The 17,396-nt window shown below is 36.4% G+C and overlaps 4 protein-coding genes across 7 annotated transcripts; 2 read left to right on the top strand and 2 right to left on the bottom strand.

Moving 5' to 3' along the window:
• The first annotated feature begins 249 nt into the window (after positions 1 to 249).
• On the top strand, positions 250 to 3,703 carry LOC122009694 (translocon-associated protein subunit beta-like). Its single transcript, XM_042565957.1, has 6 exons — positions 250 to 493; positions 2,133 to 2,231; positions 2,315 to 2,423; positions 3,116 to 3,187; positions 3,309 to 3,314; positions 3,408 to 3,703. Exons 1-6 carry the CDS (start codon positions 300 to 302, stop codon positions 3,522 to 3,524), a joined length of 597 nt encoding a protein of 198 aa, XP_042421891.1. The 5' UTR covers positions 250 to 299; the 3' UTR covers positions 3,525 to 3,703.
• An 807-nt stretch (positions 3,704 to 4,510) lies between these two features.
• On the bottom strand, positions 4,511 to 5,776 carry LOC122012162 (proline-, glutamic acid- and leucine-rich protein 1-like). Its single transcript, XM_042568613.1, has 2 exons — positions 5,520 to 5,776; positions 4,511 to 5,157 (listed from the first exon to the last, which is right to left on the bottom strand). The coding sequence occupies exons 1-2, from the start codon at positions 5,703 to 5,705 to the stop codon at positions 4,762 to 4,764; spliced, it is 582 nt and encodes a 193-aa protein (XP_042424547.1). The 5' UTR covers positions 5,706 to 5,776; the 3' UTR covers positions 4,511 to 4,761.
• Positions 5,777 to 5,977: 201 nt separating this feature from the next.
• On the top strand, positions 5,978 to 8,775 carry LOC122009693 (eukaryotic translation initiation factor 5A-2). Of its 3 annotated transcripts, none has more exons than XM_042565954.1 (6): positions 5,978 to 6,137; positions 6,246 to 6,385; positions 7,222 to 7,344; positions 7,429 to 7,485; positions 7,560 to 7,634; positions 8,465 to 8,775. In XM_042565954.1, the coding sequence occupies exons 2-6, from the start codon at positions 6,263 to 6,265 to the stop codon at positions 8,564 to 8,566; spliced, it is 480 nt and encodes a 159-aa protein (XP_042421888.1). In that variant the 5' UTR covers positions 5,978 to 6,137; positions 6,246 to 6,262; the 3' UTR covers positions 8,567 to 8,775. The 3 variants fall into 3 exon arrangements, with proteins under 3 accessions (XP_042421888.1, XP_042421889.1, XP_042421890.1); XM_042565955.1 differs by having other exon boundaries at positions 5,979 to 6,137; positions 6,258 to 6,385; XM_042565956.1 differs by having other exon boundaries at positions 5,999 to 6,137; positions 6,228 to 6,385.
• A 235-nt stretch (positions 8,776 to 9,010) lies between these two features.
• LOC122011782 (cyclin-A3-1-like) lies at positions 9,011 to 12,813 on the bottom strand. 2 transcript variants are annotated; one of them, XM_042568162.1, is made up of 8 exons: positions 12,299 to 12,812; positions 11,999 to 12,231; positions 11,828 to 11,903; positions 11,659 to 11,735; positions 10,334 to 10,367; positions 10,104 to 10,259; positions 9,604 to 9,738; positions 9,011 to 9,378 (listed from the first exon to the last, which is right to left on the bottom strand). In XM_042568162.1, exons 1-8 carry the CDS (start codon positions 12,734 to 12,736, stop codon positions 9,319 to 9,321), a joined length of 1,209 nt encoding a protein of 402 aa, XP_042424096.1. In that variant the 5' UTR covers positions 12,737 to 12,812; the 3' UTR covers positions 9,011 to 9,318. The 2 variants fall into 2 exon arrangements, with proteins under 2 accessions (XP_042424096.1, XP_042424097.1); XM_042568163.1 differs by lacking the exon at positions 9,011 to 9,378 and adding an exon at positions 9,967 to 10,012 and having other exon boundaries at positions 9,616 to 9,738; positions 12,299 to 12,813.
• Between the last annotated feature and the right edge of the window lie 4,583 nt (positions 12,814 to 17,396).

The following is a 17,396-nucleotide window of genomic DNA, read 5'->3' as shown; positions in this document are numbered from 1 at the left end:
TCCCACCCTTATTAAAATAATCTTATTTCATGAAAAAAAATATTAAACGGTTTAAATTTTACTATATTGTCTTAGAAATAAAAAAAAAAACAAAATAATCAGCCAAAAAAAACGAGAAGATGAATTGGATTTTTTTTAATCAAATTGGAAACAATCGAAATTTAATGAATTATTTTTTAAAAAGAAAAACTTTTGGGGTGTTGAGTGCATAAATCCAACGGAAATCGCGGCGAATTAATACTCCCCCAGTCGCCTTGTTTTCCATTTGACAGCGTTCCAAGGAACTCGAAACCCTAGGCATGGCGGAAGCTACTAGATCGGGATTTTCCCTGTTCTTCCTCGTTGCAGCGATCCTCTTCGCCGCCTCTTCGGCGGCGCTGGCTGACTCCGATATCCCATTCGTTGTTGCTTACAAGAAGGCGAGCCTCACGAGGCTCAAATCTGGCGTCGAGCGTGTATCCGTCTCGATCGATCTCTACAATGAAGGATCCTCGTGAGATAAACCTCGATGATCTATTTGTTCTTTTTAATTTGTAGAATTTTGATGTTAATAATATTAATCTTCTGATTTAATGGGATCCCGTCCTTCACGTTTCCGATCATCCTTACAATTTTCCATCTGATACTGTTTATCTGTGCCATCTATTATTTTCCTTCAAAATTTGTTCATCAATCACTGATCGAGTTCTACTGGAATTCCCTTCTTTGGAATCCTACCTTAGCTTATAATCAAATATGTCATTTCCCTGTGCCTATTGTCACCGGATCTGCTGATAATAATAATCATAGCGGTTAGAGATTCTGCCAAACTAGGCTATGGCCCAATTATAGATATAAAATTTTAACGTCTTGAGCGTTCATCTTCACATGTCAAGAGTTTAGTATGTGTTTGATCGTGGAAAAGTTGGGCAATTTATGTCTGTGATGATTCACTCTGTAACTCCACAAATTGATTTGCATTAGAAATCTAAAAATGATGGAAAATTGTTCATTCATTAACTATTTCAGTAAATGAACTTCTTCTGAGAAATTTTGAGAAACAAAAAAACTACAAGTGGCTCTAAGTTAGCGAGTTGCCTATTTCATATTTTTCATGTTCCTGTATATATATATATATATATATATATATATTCTTTTATTCAAAGTACATTCGTGCAAATATTATCAAAGTTCTTTGGCATGCTTGTCGAATTTGATAAGTTATTCTTAGTTACTAAATCAAAACTTTGAGGGGCAAGCTGCTCCAAGTAATGAATTTGTAGGTGTTAGAGTTGTGAGATTTGGTTATATAGTGTCACATATTAGATCTCATCATCCTTGACTCCATTTGCATAAATTGGAATTTTCATTTAGTAATCTAGTAGCTTTATTTTTATGAAAAATTAAAAAGGACTGAACTTTCAGGTGGAATTGCCGTCACATAAAATTGTGTCTATATTAGTTAGGATTGCTTACTAAATTGTAAAGTTATGAATTAATTGAAGAAACCATAGATAAGGAGAAATGATCACAATTATATATATGATGTAATCTTGTCTTTCTTGTTAAATTGATTCTGAAGATCTTTCCATTGATAGCCTTTAATTATTATCTACCAATGCAAGGATGACAAATACATACTGATGAATATCTTTGGATATTATTACTACATTTTAAACAAGTGCGACACTATGGTATAAGTTGTGGCCTTGTAGTACACATAAAAATGCTGTTGATATTATGTCTTCATTTTTGCATATCCTACTGCATGATGATTGTTTGTATAATAATTGGCAGAAACAATGTTGTCATGGTCCTTGGCTGAGGAGCCTTTTGCACTGGCTTATGTCGAAAAATAAATAAGTTGGAAATAGATGAGTGATGCCCAAAAGGCTGATTAGCTAGCTATTATTATGGGATGCCCACTTTGCACAAGTTGATGGTCCACTTATCAGATACAATTTATATATATATTCAGGGTACTTAGTACAGTTAGACGGCTGACATTTTGAAAATCTCAAAGATTTATTTATCTATTTATTTGTGCATTAAATCCTTGTGATTTTTGTAGTGTATCTTTGCTATGTTATTGTAATATGCATTCGATATACAATATTCTTTCATATAATCTTTGTCAATCATTAATGTCACAGAACTGCTTATGACGTGAGCTTGAATGATGATAGTTGGTCCCAAGATAAGTTTGAACTCTTCTCTGGAAACACATCAAATACATGGGAAAAAATTGATGCGTGAGTTAATTTTCTGATACTTTTTTAAAATCATAAATCCATTGGCCTATCTTATACTATGTTTTTTTTTTTCTTATTTTTAGTGGCTCCTCTGTTTCTCACTCTTTTGTTCTGGAGTCTAAAACAAAGGGCGTATTCCATGGTTCTCCTGCTGTTATCAAATTCCGCATTCCCACAAAGGCTGCCCTACAGGTATTTTTGCTTTTATGCTGTTTGTAATCAAGTAAGCTTTTGGAGTGATACATTACATGGCCATGCTGTAATTTTTCTTTTAGGTTCAAAGGTGCATAGAATATTTATAACAATTGATTCACATGATGGCATGTGTTCAGTAATTTATGCTAAACTGTTTGCATGAAAAAGTTATTCTGTCGGAGTTGATGGTTGTAAATGGCTATGAGGCTAACGTTTGTTAAGATGGTAAAAGGTTTTTCTTTCCCATTTAAGAACCTTGGTCATTTTTACTGAATAACCAGCGGATGAAGAATTCGTACCTGTATCATTTCTGAAACATGCTACAATTTGTTCTTCACATTAGCAAGAACAGTCTCTCCTTGCATGATGTGGATTCCAAAAATTTATGAATTAAATGTGAATTGCATTTTTTTGGTCTTTATAGAATTTCTCTATAGATCGTGAAATAGATTCCACTGGAAAGTTTCTTTTCTATTCTTGTTTCTGGTTCGCTGACTTATATTTTCCAAATAGTGGGTTCTCTTCTAATAGCTAGCACGTGCATTAGGATTGTAATGAAGGCCTTTTATTTAACAATTATGGAAGCAGAAGTAGTAGTTTTAGCCATCCCTGAAATCTTGTTATATCCTTAAAAATAAATTTCATTGACTTCCACTGGTTGAATGTTTTATCTTGTTCGCCTAATGTAGGAAGCGTATTCTACCCCAATTCTGCCTATTGATGTTCTTGCAGACAGGCCTCCCGAAAAGAAGTTTGAATGGGTGAGTTAATTCACAAATCACTTTTGTAATTATTTCTTAGTTCTATCTCCCTTACATATAATAATGTGCAATTCAACTTCCATGTACTGACACAACTGATCCGATCCAACTATGACTTCAGGCAAAGGTGAGCTCACGGTTTCTGATTCTTCTTTGTAGTTGAAAAATATTTCTATTCGTTAACCTATTCGCCTGACAAAGATCCAACCTTAATACGCAGAGGCTAGTAGCTAAATACGGAGCCTTGGTGTCTGTTCTGTCATTCGTGGGATTGTTCATCTATCTCATTGCAACTCCATCGAGGGCAGCTGCAAAGGCAAGTAAGAAGAAGCGTTGATACTTGATCTCCGCAGGCTGAGCTTGCTACTTTCATCGCGATCGAATGTATTGTCAGTTTCTACTGCAAGAACTAGAGTTCCCTTCCTAATTAACTGTTTTATTTTGTAGTACTACCCTAATTTTGGATGAAACATTTTTGTTCTCTTAGGAAAATCCAGTATCCCTTTTTATTACTAACTGTGCTTGCTGCTCGCGTTGCCAGGGGCCATGTTATATTTTATCATAGAACATTCGGGTTTTATAAATTTTACCCACTTTAATTTTGCACAGGTTAAAATCTTTGTAAGCTGATTTGAAATCGATTTGCATTAATCGCAGCTTGCAAGGTCATCATTTTAAGTTTATGCCAATTAAGAAATGAAAATTGTTATAATTATTATTAATCCAAAGGGATTTATATATCTAATTTTTCTTTTTCAATTGTTGTTGTAAGTTGATTTACAAATTACAACTCATCTCTAGGTCTGTTTGTCCCATTTTTACTGTGTAATTAATCTGCAAAGTGAAAAAAATAATAATTTTATATAAAACTAAAATGTAAAGAAATTTAAATATCTATGTTTTTTTATTTCTTAGAGAGAATGCATGATTTGGCACCCCAGACTGTGATGAACTGTCTTCTGTTGTGTTGTGGATGAGCACCCAGTGGCTTTTGCTACAGTATTCTGACCAGATTCCTTTATCTCAAGTAATTTGCCACAATATATTTATTTACTTGCTTTTTACAATTTCTCCATGCCATTCTATTCTATTCCTCCTATAAGCATCTCTATTAAGCACTTGATTCTTCTTCTTGTTTTTTTCTTTCTAATTTCTTTCACTGTAATTTTCCCCTCTAAAAATTGTTTCCAAAATAATTTACAGTAAATATGTAATAATAGGTTTAGATTTGAAAACAGTTTTGAAAAGTTATCATAATGCAATTCATCATCAATTCAATTTAAATTTAAAAAAAATGAAAAGAAAACTAACTCATAATTCCACTATCACTCTGCGTACGTCCTACACTCAGGCGGCAAGCAGATTGGCAGCAGGTGTAGGATCAAAAGCCGACACCCAAAATAGGGAATCAAAATCTCATCCGCAGAGATCACAAGCTCATCTATGGACGCCGACGAAACCACTGCCACAGCCAGCTCTCCACCGGAAGAATGGAACAGAAGCAATTCCCGTGGGAGAAATGGAATTACGGAGAAAATGGAAGCTTGTTCCTTAAAATCTGATTCTTTTTAATCTCAGAGGTAGTCGCCGAGGTGAATGAGGGCGCCGCCGCACTTGAGGCAGGCGGGGGCGCCCTTAGGGACCATCAAGTATATGAAGCAGGCGTTGCAGCCGGCGGCGATGAGGGTTTCTCCGTCATCGCCGCTAGAGTCCTCCTCCTCCTCCTCGTCGTCGCACCCGTTCCTGCTGCTGCCGGTACCAAAGGCTTCGTCTTCGTCGGAATCGACTGTCTCATCGTAGCCGTCTTCTTCTTCCTCCTCGTCGCACCCGCCTCTGCCGCTTCTTGTGCCGGAGACTTCGTCTTCGTCGGAGTAGTAGTAGCTCGATGAATACGTCGAGGTGCCGGCGGAGCGAGGGTCGAGGATGGTCCTCACGCCGGTCTCCCAGTTGATGTAGTAGATTTCCCCTGTCTTCAAGGTGAAAACAGGGGAGGTGAGATTAGTAACCAATTAACATAATCAAAATCGAAAATTTGCACATTTTGATCGGAAAATTTCAAGAAAAAAAAAAACTACGGGAAGGATGTTTTCGTCAAGGATGAACAACTCATCGTCACTCAGAAGTGTCAAGTGTGTGCTCTTCACTAATTAACAATAACATCAACTCAAAAAAAAAACAGATTACTAATACAGGAAGTAGAAAAAGGAAAGATCTCAACGCCGGAGTCGGTTCCAAGATCGGATTTTGTGGCTGACTCCAGAGCATTCAGATTGGATCAAACAAACGCCGACAGGAAGAGTCCGGCAGGAGGATGGAGAGAGATGGGAGGCACCTGCATGTCGAGTCGCTGCTCCCAGTGGTAGGGAAGGGGGATCTCCGAGTTCAAGTCCACGGTTATCTTCCCGGGCGGAGGCGGAGGCGGAGGCGGCGGCGGCGGCGGCGACGGAGTCCGGTCGGCTCTGCCCAGAGAGCAGCTCCGTAATGACGCGGCGATCTCGTCGATGTTAGGGACGTCCATCGCCACAGGCGACGGCGAAACCTAGAAAAGTAGGAAACGGAGCGCGAGGGAGTTTGGCGAAGAAGATGAAGTGGAAGGAGATGAGTGCGAATAGCAGCTGCTTCTTCCGTTCTTTAATAAAATGTATCAAAATGAAAATTATCAAATATTGAGGTGGTATTTTGATGATTATAATACTTCAGGAGACTTTACTAAACAACGCTAAAACTTTTTCTTTTCTCAAATTCACACCGAAGATGAAACGAAATAGATGTCTCTCTGAAATCTGAATCAATCCGTTCTCTAGACATCCGACGGCTCTGTTCTTCCCATGGCCATATCTGTCGTCCTATTTATGGTGAGGTAACCCTAGCTCGAGGCTGCAGGCGGTTTCCGATCCCTCGCTGTTCCATCTCGCTTCCTAGCTCCTACGCCTCCGGCCTTCGCTACCAGGTACTGAGCATTTGGTCGGGCCTCCTGATTCTTCCTTCCCTCTTTATCGGTCTCGGTGAAGTTTTGATGTCGCTGCTCTTCGATCTGTAGTCTGATACATTTTCTCAGCGTTTGCATCAGCGATCATGTCGGACGAGGAGCATCACTTCGAGTCAAAGGCCGACGCTGGGGCGTCCAAGACATACCCGCAGCAGGCTGGGACGATTCGGAAGAACGGATACATCGTCATCAAGGGCAGGCCCTGCAAGGTTCCTAGTTTAACCGCTTCATACATTTCTGTTTCATCGATTGATGTAGTTCTACTAATTTTACAGCGCCTTGTGGTATACCGTGGTATCTTCTCTCTTTCTTCCTGTTATTGTTTTGGTCCGGTAATTGTTTGGCTTATGTTAATTTACCATATTTTTTTTAGGCGTCGAGGGAATGAGGGTGATCTTAAATATGGATCTCTAATTTCATAAACTGTGCACTATTATTTTTTTATTTCCTTTTGTACTCTTCACTGCAGTAATGATCTTTTTGTGTTAGCGATGATTTTATCTAGTGGTTCTTTATGCGAGTTAATCAAGGATTTTCCTGTTTCACAGAGGAGAAATCTGTAATTATACAATGAACCAGAAGATGGTAGTTGTATAAGACTATAAGAGATGTTCTAGGAGCACTAGTCTGCTCAACACTAGGAGTTATTGACTTTAATGGGTTCTTTCTTAGTTGATGGAGAATGTGGGCGGCACTATGCATTGCTAATGTTGCTTAACTCATTATTTGTAAATTATTTGGAGGTTGTTTTCCTTTTTATTGTTGTACAAGATTTTGTTTACTAACCATATAAGCAGGTAGAATGCTAAATATCAAAGCATTCTACCTTTGTTATCATTGTAAAGTTCACTGTTTACTTATGTTCTGGTGGTTTTGCTTCATTCTTAAATATCCATTTTGGCTTCTTTTTTTTCCAAATTTTTTGAAGCAATTTGGAATCTGCATTTTTATAATATGCATTATATGTGATCATAACTTCATATATATATACATCTTTTATTGTTGCAATGTTTATAAACACTTTGTCTTTGACTTTGTATTTCAGGTTGTTGAGGTTTCAACGAGCAAGACTGGAAAGCATGGTCATGCAAAGTGTCACTTTGTTGCCATAGATATCTTTAATGGCAAGAAGCTTGAGGATATTGTGCCGTCCTCACATAATTGTGATGTGTGTTTACAACTCATGTAGAAAAGTTGTTTATTTGATCGTACAGATGTCTTTGATATTTAAACTCGTTTAATCTGTATACAGGTACCTCATGTTAATCGCACAGACTACCAGCTGATTGATATCTCTGAAGATGGCTTTGTATAGTTCTTGTTGTTTTATATTTGATTTTCCCTTTGATGATTTATTTTTTCATTAACACATGCATTTGTCAGGTGAGCCTTTTGACTGAAAATGGTAACACCAAAGATGATCTGAAGCTCCCAACAGACGATAATTTGCTTACTCAGGTTTTCAAAGTGGTTATGCATGTTTAAGTTTATTTAAAATATATAATTTTTTGTTTTTTTTTAAAACTATAACACCCCTAATCTTAGTTGTTCCACATTGACTAGGTTAGATTCTGAGTTTGTTCCGAGAACAAGTTTTACTTCAAATTTAAATCAGTCCACCTAGATTGACTTAGTTCATAAGTTAACTCTTTCTTCCTATTTGTATGAATAAATTTCATGCAAAATATGTTTGATCTAGCTGATGTTTTTCCAATTTTAATTAGTTGAAAAAAATGTGATGATTGCATGAGGATTCTTTTATGGTTCAGAGAAAAAGGTATACTTGGGTAAAATTTGTTAGCAAAGCCTCAAATGATTTCTAACCTAGTTATTTTGTGAAGGATTTTGTCAAACTTTAGTTCTTCCCAAGATAATAGTCGGTCTTTGGATTTGATCTTTGTCTTTGCCTAAAGCATAGCAAGAGTTGGGGAACAACAATATCTTGGAGCCAACCTATTTAAAAAGTAGTTTTTTCCTCCACACATCACTTGCTTTTTTTTCATCCTGAACCAAAAAGGTGCCTGAACACACATTGTATCATGTTGCGTCTAAATTATATTTTCAGCAGAATGCCTTATTTCTTGGCCTCCTGCCATCGACAAATCATAACCATGAATTCTACTTTTTGTTTATGCTTGGCATTATACTTGAATTCTTTTGTTGGTTTATTTGGGATTTGCCCCATTCTTCTTGTTTCACTTCCAATTCTTTGGGTTTTCTTTTTTTTGTTAGTCCACCTTGCTCGGTAGGATTATTCCTGTGCCAATTTAACACCATTAGCGATGCAGATTAAAGATGGTTTCGCAGAGGGAAAGGACTTGGTTGTCTCTGTGATGTCTGCGATGGGTGAAGAGCAAATTTGTGGCCTCAAGGACATCGGCCCCAAGTAGCTTCCCCCGTACATCATCAATCGTCGTGCAAAAAATATTTATAGTGAGTGCTTACCTTTCACATGCGAACTACTGGTTTTCTTTCTTCCTCGTGTTCATTAATCACTAGCTTGAGTGTGAGTGTGATTTGTGTCCAAAACTTATATGTAATTTTGTTCTGTATCGCCCTCTTTATCATGAATGGTTTGCATGATGTTTATTATTCTTCAGGCATGAAATCATTACTCGTTTTATTCCAACAGAATTGCCAAAGTTGAAACAAAACTTATTTTTAAAGAAAAAAAATGAGTAAATTATTATTTTAAATGAAATTCTTCATTCTCGAACTACAAAATCAAATGGAGAAAAGATAGTCAATGGCTCCAAAATGTATTTAGAATTTTACAAGCAAATAGGGGAAAACAGTTTAGTTTGAAAAAAAAAATCCACAGATATGCTTATAAATTATAGACAAGGAGGAATTTACTTTTATATTAACTCGTGGGTTACATTACTCGAGCTATGCTCCTATCGATACCTGGAATGACCAAAATGACAATAGTTTCAGAGTGATTCAGGTATTTATATGTCCTACCAACTATAATATCTTATATTTTGATGCATACTAAACTCATCAAATTGTGTTTCCTCAAAATGGATGATCAAAACTAAACTACGATCAGACATTCTGCAGCTCCCTTGCTCGGGCAATGGATCACGTTGATAGCCTTGTGTGCTTGCCACATTGCTCTTCAGATCATCTATTTCGCATCCTATGAAAGATAATTTGCAGGAATCTGAGCGGGTGAAAGTAATGTCGATACGCACTCGAACTGTCCAAAATAATAATAATTATAATAAATAAATAAAATGATCGTTAGGAATGTGGATTCGATAATTTAAGTCAATTATAAGGACGATAATACCCGTATTTAAATTCAATAAAAGCTAAATCTATATTTGAGCACAATAAGCATTTCAATAAATAAATTTGAATAAAAAAATAGAACCTAAACATCATAACGTTGTAATATATTATTTGATGGGTAGAAAGCTACCTCTTGGTGTTGATATTTTTCACCAATGGCCGCTAGGGACTCGGCTTTCCTTTTCAACTGCAGGTTATGAATTGCATGGACACAATCCGTTAGATCCGCAGCACAATAACGAGTACTTTGCTCCAGTTCTCGGCACTGCAGAGGGAAAAATAACGTTAGTATTTGCGGGTTTTTGTTAAATCAAAAGCCAATAATTATATTTCTTTTTGTCCAAATCATCTGTTTAAAATGTTTTTACTTATCTTTCGAATTCACGAAATGCACATAAAATTTACTCATGCCGATTTCCCATAAGTTAAATTACAGCATGATTTCAACTGAAAAATAAACATGTTTGAGTTGCTTTGTGACTAAAATTCTCACCTTGGAGTTTATTATATCCCATCCCTCCAATATTTGCTCACGGAAACTAATTATTGCAGCATGCTTTGATTAAAATCAGTTAAAAGGGTCTATTAGATTGCCTATCAAAATCCAACATGAAGAAAAAGGAATCATACCCAAGGGTGACTATTTGGATCCAATGTGAATCTTGCGAGAAATATAGCTGAAGCAGCAACCAGAGATGGTAAAAACTGGACACAATCGTAGTCCATTAAACTTAACTCAGCAAGGTAGCTTGCCATGAACTCTATTTGCAGATTTGAATGATGTACCTGAGTAAGAGCAACCACTCTAACATTAAGGAATGGAAAAGGAACATAATGTAAATAGGGGGAATGTTTCTCACTTTGCCATCTTGTTGAAAGGCCTGCATAAATTGCCTGCAAGCATGAAATGCTAATTCTGTTAAGCAACTTATACATGGATATTGGACTACTGAAGTGCATCAAGATTCCTTTTTGGTTTTAGGTACAACCTCTAAACCTTTTCAAATTCAACTTGATTAATGCATGTTTGGCTCAAAGAATAAGAATTAAAACTTCATATATTAAAAGTTTGAAACTACAATTGATCACCTAATGGGTAGTTTCAGTAATAGAAAACAAATGGAAGGAATATTAAAAAAAATGTATGACTTTACCATTTAATAAGAGCTTTCAATATCTTGATTATGTTATTTAATGAGTAAAGAATGGAGATTATGAGAAACGTCATTGTAAATAAAGAGTGTATGATCGTGTTAGAAAGTAGTGTTTCATGCAATAATTGTTGCCATTTGGATAAAAGGAAATCCTATAAGAGTATGAAACAATTTATCACATTTTATAGATAGGATTTTGACGATCAAAGAATATATTTAAAAAAACTAAAGGAACAAGTGTAGAGTGACAATATTATTACCGAAGAATAATTATATTTACTTTTCTATTAGTGACGAAAATATAAAAAATATGAACATCTTTATAGACAACCAAAATATTATTATTGACATAATCTAGCATAGAGCTTAAATAATATTATCTTGGACCCACGATAGTTAAGACGAAATAAGGTTTACTGCAAACAATCAATAAACTATATAACATGTATGGATAATTTTAGAATACATTGGGTAGGTATAGTTGGTAATGTCTAGGACAAATTCAATATTAGTGACGAGTTCAAACAACACAAATTATTAAAACTTTTGGAAGAATTTCACGAAAATCAATCCAATAGATTTGGAAACAACATGTGGATTAGTTGACAACTTGAACTAGTGGAGCTTAAACATGATTACATTGACTTGCCCTTTTAGAATAATCGTTGCAAATAACTTTGTGATCAACTATTGAAATATCCCTTCAACTATGATAGAAAGACCTCTTCACCTATCTAATATCGTCAATCAACAAGTCGCCTCTTGAGACGAATATGCAAGCATGCTCACACACTATGTCAGCATGGGTATGACTTTATGTAGAGAAGACTAGAAAGACTGCAAACATACATCGATTCTAAACCTACAAGTAGATTAAGGCATTTGTAAGTCTACAACACTGGCTCCAAGCACCATTGGACACAAACGACAAGGATTTTAATTAAATTTTAACAAATTAAAAACAATTATACCTCACAAAGATATTGATAGCCGACAATAGACATATTTGATATGGTTTAAGATGTATATACCTTAGGAAAGTAATGGCAGTGGGATTGCCTAACTCAAACCTTAAAGACTTCAAAATCTCTCTCTCCATCTCGACCACCTACACAAGCAGGGCAACAAAAAGAATATGTTATTCAACATTGCTCAATTCAGCCAAGAGAAGAGTGTTTCAGGAAATAAACATGAACTAGCCTCTTTTATCGTGTAAGCATTATCCGTGAAGTCGCAAAAATTATTCACCGGCAGAGGAGTTATCTCTTCATACTTGCTGCATTTTCAAAGTGTTCAGGACATGATCAATCAATGATTCGATGCAAATAAAAGAGGGCAGTTTTTTAGGGCAACAAATACAACAGAACATACGAGGCGATGAGCAAACAAGACGCTCCGAGAAGCTGCAATCGTTGCCTAGTGATCGCATTCAGGGAGAGGAACCTATCGATGTATGAGACAGTGAGGTAGAGCGTTTCGGAGACCAACTTGCTATCCAACGCCACTTCGACCAGCCAATTCACCATAACCTCTCGCATACCCGCCGTGATGTCACGCTGAACACTCTCCATGTAGTTCGGAAGCGGTCTTCGATTCGGCTCCGCCTAAAAATCAACCAGATGAAGCCCTAACGAGGCCTATCCAACAAGAAAGTAACATTGAACCACAAACCTCCATAGATCTGAGGTACTGGCATATATCCGATGCGTAGGACGTACACATCTGGGGATCTTCCCGCAGAGTGATATCATCGGAGGAAGACGCCGGGCGGAGCTTTGCCTTCTTCCTGGTCCTTGCCTTGCCCTTAGAACGAGGGACGGAGCGATCGGAGTAGGACTTACACATCTGGGGATCTACGCGCGGAGTGATCTCACCGGAGGAAGCCGCCGGGCGGAACTTTGCCTTCTTCCTGGTCTTTGCCTTGCCCTTAGAACGAGGGGCGGAGCAATCAGAGGTGGCATTGGACTGGAAACGGAGTTCGGCGAGTGCGATGCGGTTTCTCTTGGTAGGGGACCGGCTTGGGACAGGGGCGGCGGCGGCGGAGGGCGAAGCAGCTCTCTTGGCCGCCGCCCGGGTACGGTGCGAGGCAATGTTCTCCTTCTCCGCCATGGACCGATTCCTCTTTGGCTCTTTCTCCCGAATCCCGATCTCTCTATTTGGGAGAGATTTAGGCGGTGGAGAAAGGCGCCATATTTAATAGAATTCGAAAGCAGTTTGGGAGGGGGGAAAACAAAGGTTTTCCGCTTTTCTAAAAGAATAATCAAAAAAATAAAAAAAATTAAAAAACGATTTCCTTTATTAAATTTTCATATCGTAATGTTTTGATATGTATTTTACAAATATTTAAAATTTCGTAGGTATATTTTTTAATTTGTATAATTTAGTTGAAATTGCACGCCAAATCATTTTAGCGTGTGTTTTTATCAAAGGATGTTAAATGAAGAGGATCACCAATGCTAGCTAGACTTGCTCATGTTAGATACTCATCTACTTATCTTACTTAATGCTTTTTAATGTTTACTCATTAGGATAGTACAAAAATTGTGGAAGACCGAAAATTGAATTAATTTGCACTCAAAGATTTCATTTCAATTGTGCTTTAATTAAACAAACCATAATAAGAAAACTCTAAACAATTTTAATCTAAATGGAACTCAATTACTCAATCTAACTTCCTTTGTAGATTTTTTATGAACCAATAAGTTGAATTCTTGGGGACTCGCTTGTTGTTCTTGAAATCTACAAGTGTTTGAGTAGTCGGATGATGTGACAATTGATTAGGGAAAGAAGTGCTAATTCTCGAAAAATCCTAGAAAAGGATTTTCGTGGATATTTTGAAATCGCCGGTTCTTGCGATGTTGGGAAAGAAGTGTTACTGTATTTCCAACTGATCAAGAGGTATTTACAAATAATAAGAGATCAAGCTAGCAATGTGTTCATTGTATTGTGTATTTACTTCTTTATTTTTATTGTATTCTTGTTGTGAGCTTATACGAGAGATCTACGCCTCCGAATTATTTCCAAAAATGAGTGTGTTCATAGTAGAGATGTGTGCATCATGTGAATCATTGAATTAGTCAATCAAGGAGGCGGATACCAAGTAAACAAAGGTGTTAACATTGCTTCGAGTTTTTCGCTGTAACAAATTAACAAGATGAAGCGAAAGAAGCTATTCACCCCCTTTCTAGCTCTCGGAGTATCCTAACATCTACTACGCCTACCCACTTCACGATGCCAGAACTCTCTCTAATCCATTTGAATATTGTACTATAATAGGTAGCCTTCAGTACTTATCTCTTACTCGTTTTGACATTGCTTATGTGGTTATCAAGCTTTCTCAGTTTTTACATCATCCTACTAATGAGTATTGGAATGCTGTCAAACGTGTTTCAAGATATCTATGTGGCACCATTGATCAAGGCATTCTACTTCATCGTTAATTGTCTCTTGCTTTACATGCCTTCTAAGATAGATACTCGGCTAGAAATAAAGATGACTTTGCTTCCACTAGCGCATATATTGTCTATCTTGAATGAAATCCTATTGATCCCTTACTCGTTCTGATATTGCTTATGTGGTTAACAAGCTTTCTCAGTTTTTACATCGTTCTGTTGGTTGCTACTCGGAATATCGTACCGGTTTCTCTGTACAAAAATTTTGTACAAGTTCTAAACCTTTCCTAACAACCTATTGTGTTATTTAGAAATTAAATTTGGAATCGCAAACAGTACTTAACATTATTGATTCCAAATTCAACTTATCTGTTCTTAGACGTTTAGACTTGGATCACAAACAATGCTTAACATTATTAATCCAAATCCATCTATGTTACAAATTTGATTAAATATTTATTTCAGAGATCGGCTTCCAAGTTAAACATGGCGAGGCACTAGGCCTTCTTGGGTATGGGATCATCCACCATTTCCTAGACAAAGTCTTTCAACGGAATTCAATATTTAATCTCCTTATAGTAACCCTAGGTCTACCCACTAAGAACAATCGAATCACAAGATCGAAAAACAAAAGAAACACAAAATCGAATCATAAATCCGAAACCTAGAATCGTTAGCCTCTTGTGTTTGATATTTCAAGATCTAAACAAAAGAATAAACTAGTTATGATGCGGAAATTAATAACTAGTTATACCTTTTGTAGCTTATAGACCTCACGATCTTTTGTCGTATTCCTCTTCTTATCTCAGACGTCGTGTGAGCGATGATCTACCGAGACGAGAATCCACCAAGATGAAACAAACCCTCCAAGTGTCGTCGGCCTCAACAAAAGGAGAAGAGAGAAAGAAGAGAGGAGAGGGTCAGCCACCAAGGAATTAGAAGAGAGGAATAATAGATGTATTGTTGTGAGGTGAGGCATCTCTACCCTTTCTTTTATATTCCTTGGTCTTGGCAAATAAGGAAAGTTCTAAACATAATTAAAACTTCCTTATTTTCCTTGCCAATAAAAGAAAAATTTAATTAAAAATTTCCTTTTATTCTTTTAATGGCCGACCCCTACAAGTCCTCCAAACAAGGAAAGTTTTAAACACAAAATTAAAACTTCCTAATTTGTTTCCGGAAATTTTTAAAATAAAAATTTCTCTTTTAAAAATTTCCTTCATGGTTGGTTATAAAAGGAAACTTTTATAAATTAAAATCTCTCTATTAAAACATGTGGATGATTACAATAAGGAAAATTTTCCCCAAAATTAAAATCTTCCTTTCAATCTACAAATAAGGAAAGATACCAAACCTTTCTCTTAATCTTTTGTAGAAACTATAAAAGGTAAAATTTAATTTTAAAACTCTCTTTTAAATCATGACTTCCACATAAGGAAAGATTTTAAAATTAAAATCCCTTTTATTTTATTGTGCCCGACCACCTAAGCTTGGGCTCTAAGCTAGGGCCGACCACCACTTGAACCCATATCTCCTTGGTTTGGCCGACCCTAGCTTGGGCTCCAAGCTAGGCTTGGCCGACCACCTTAAGGTGGGTAAGAAGTTGAGTTTAGGTGGGTATAAAATTTTATAAATAAGAAGCTACTACAGGGACCGAGAGGAGGAATTGGTTTTGGTCTCCCGATGAACTTGAGCTTCCTGTGTTCGCCCCGAACACCCAACTCGAGTTAATCAATAATATCTCATTCCACTAAAGAGTTATTATTGCACTACCACACCAATCCCATATTACTATATGGGCTCCTTCTTATCATGAGTGTGTTAGTCTCCCTGTGTTTAAGATATTGAATGCCCACTAATTAAATGAGTTACTGACAACCCACTTAATTAATATCTAGCTCCAAGAGTAGTACCACTCAACCTTATCGTCATGTCCAAGTAAGTCCACCTGCATGGTTTACATGACAATCCTTATGAGCTCCTCAAGGGGACATCATCAACCTAAATTACTAGGACACAATTTCATTCTATAATCAACAACACACCATATAAATAATATCATTTCTCAACTTATCGGACCTATTGATTTAACGAGCTAAATCACACCCTTTGATAAATTAAAGAAATAAGTATTAAGTATATGTGCTTGTTATTATATCATGATTAAGAGTACACACTTCCATAATAACAGAGGTATTGTTCTTTTATATAGTCAGTATAAAAAGAAACTATCTCAAATGGTCTTGCTCAATACACTCAGAGTGTACTAGTGTAATTTTATAGTCAAGATAAACTAATACCAAATTACACTACGATTATTCCAATGGTTTGTTCCTTTCCATCTTAGTCGTGAGCTACTTTTTATAACTTATAAGGAACTGATAACATGATCTTCTGTGTGTGACACCACACACCATGTTATCTACAATATAAATTAATTGAACAACTACACTTAACATATAAATATAGACATTTGACCAATGTGATTCTTTATTTCAAAATAAATGTTTACAAAAAGCTAGACTTTTAGTATACACTCTAACACGTTCTACTAATGAGCATTGGAATGCTGTCAAACATGTTTAAAGATATCTATGTGGCACCATTGATCAAGGCATTCTACTTCATCATTGAACGTCTCTTGCTCTACATGCCTTCTGAGATACAGACTCGGTTAGAAATAAAGATGACTTTACTTCCACTAGCGCATATATTGTCTATCTTGGATGAAATCCTATTTCTTGGATCTCAAAGAAACAATATACTATTGCTCGATCATCTGTTGAAGCAAAATATCGCTCTGTCGCGGCCATGACTGTCGATCTGTGTTGGTTGTCTTCCCTTCTTGGTGAGCTTAGCTTCTCTTCCTCCCAAAAACTAGTCATCTACTACGACAATGTGGGTGCCACCAATCCCTATTCTAATCTAGTGTTCCACTCTTGCTTGAAGTATGATGCTCTCACCAAACCATTACCAACATATGCTTCCAATAGTTAATGACTAAGATTGGTTTCTCCTCCCGGAGCTCCATCCTGGGAGATATATGGGAGGATTATATACATAAATTAGATTATGAGTTGAATTAATGGAGAATCATTATGAAGATATTTAGATTTTAAATTTGTAAATATTATAATAATGATAATTTATATTTTGTTGTAAATTTCTTAGATTTAGTTTAGTTTCTAGATTTTAACAGTTGTATTTTTTTTATATAGTTCTTCAATTCAATGAAAATCAAATGAGAAAATTTTCCATCAATTTTTTTTTGTCTTTCACTCCCTATCCCACCCTAAGGTGGAACTAATCGATTGCTGCAAAAAAATAATCAGAAAATGATGTCTTATCTATTGGAAATATGAATGGAAAAAGAGGTG

Source organism: Zingiber officinale, chromosome 8A, assembly GCF_018446385.1.
Source record: "Zingiber officinale cultivar Zhangliang chromosome 8A, Zo_v1.1, whole genome shotgun sequence".
NCBI classification, from domain to species: domain Eukaryota; kingdom Viridiplantae; phylum Streptophyta; class Magnoliopsida; order Zingiberales; family Zingiberaceae; genus Zingiber; species Zingiber officinale.
The sequence above is the reverse complement of the archived record's forward strand: the minus strand, read 5'-3'. Positions and strand labels throughout refer to the sequence as shown.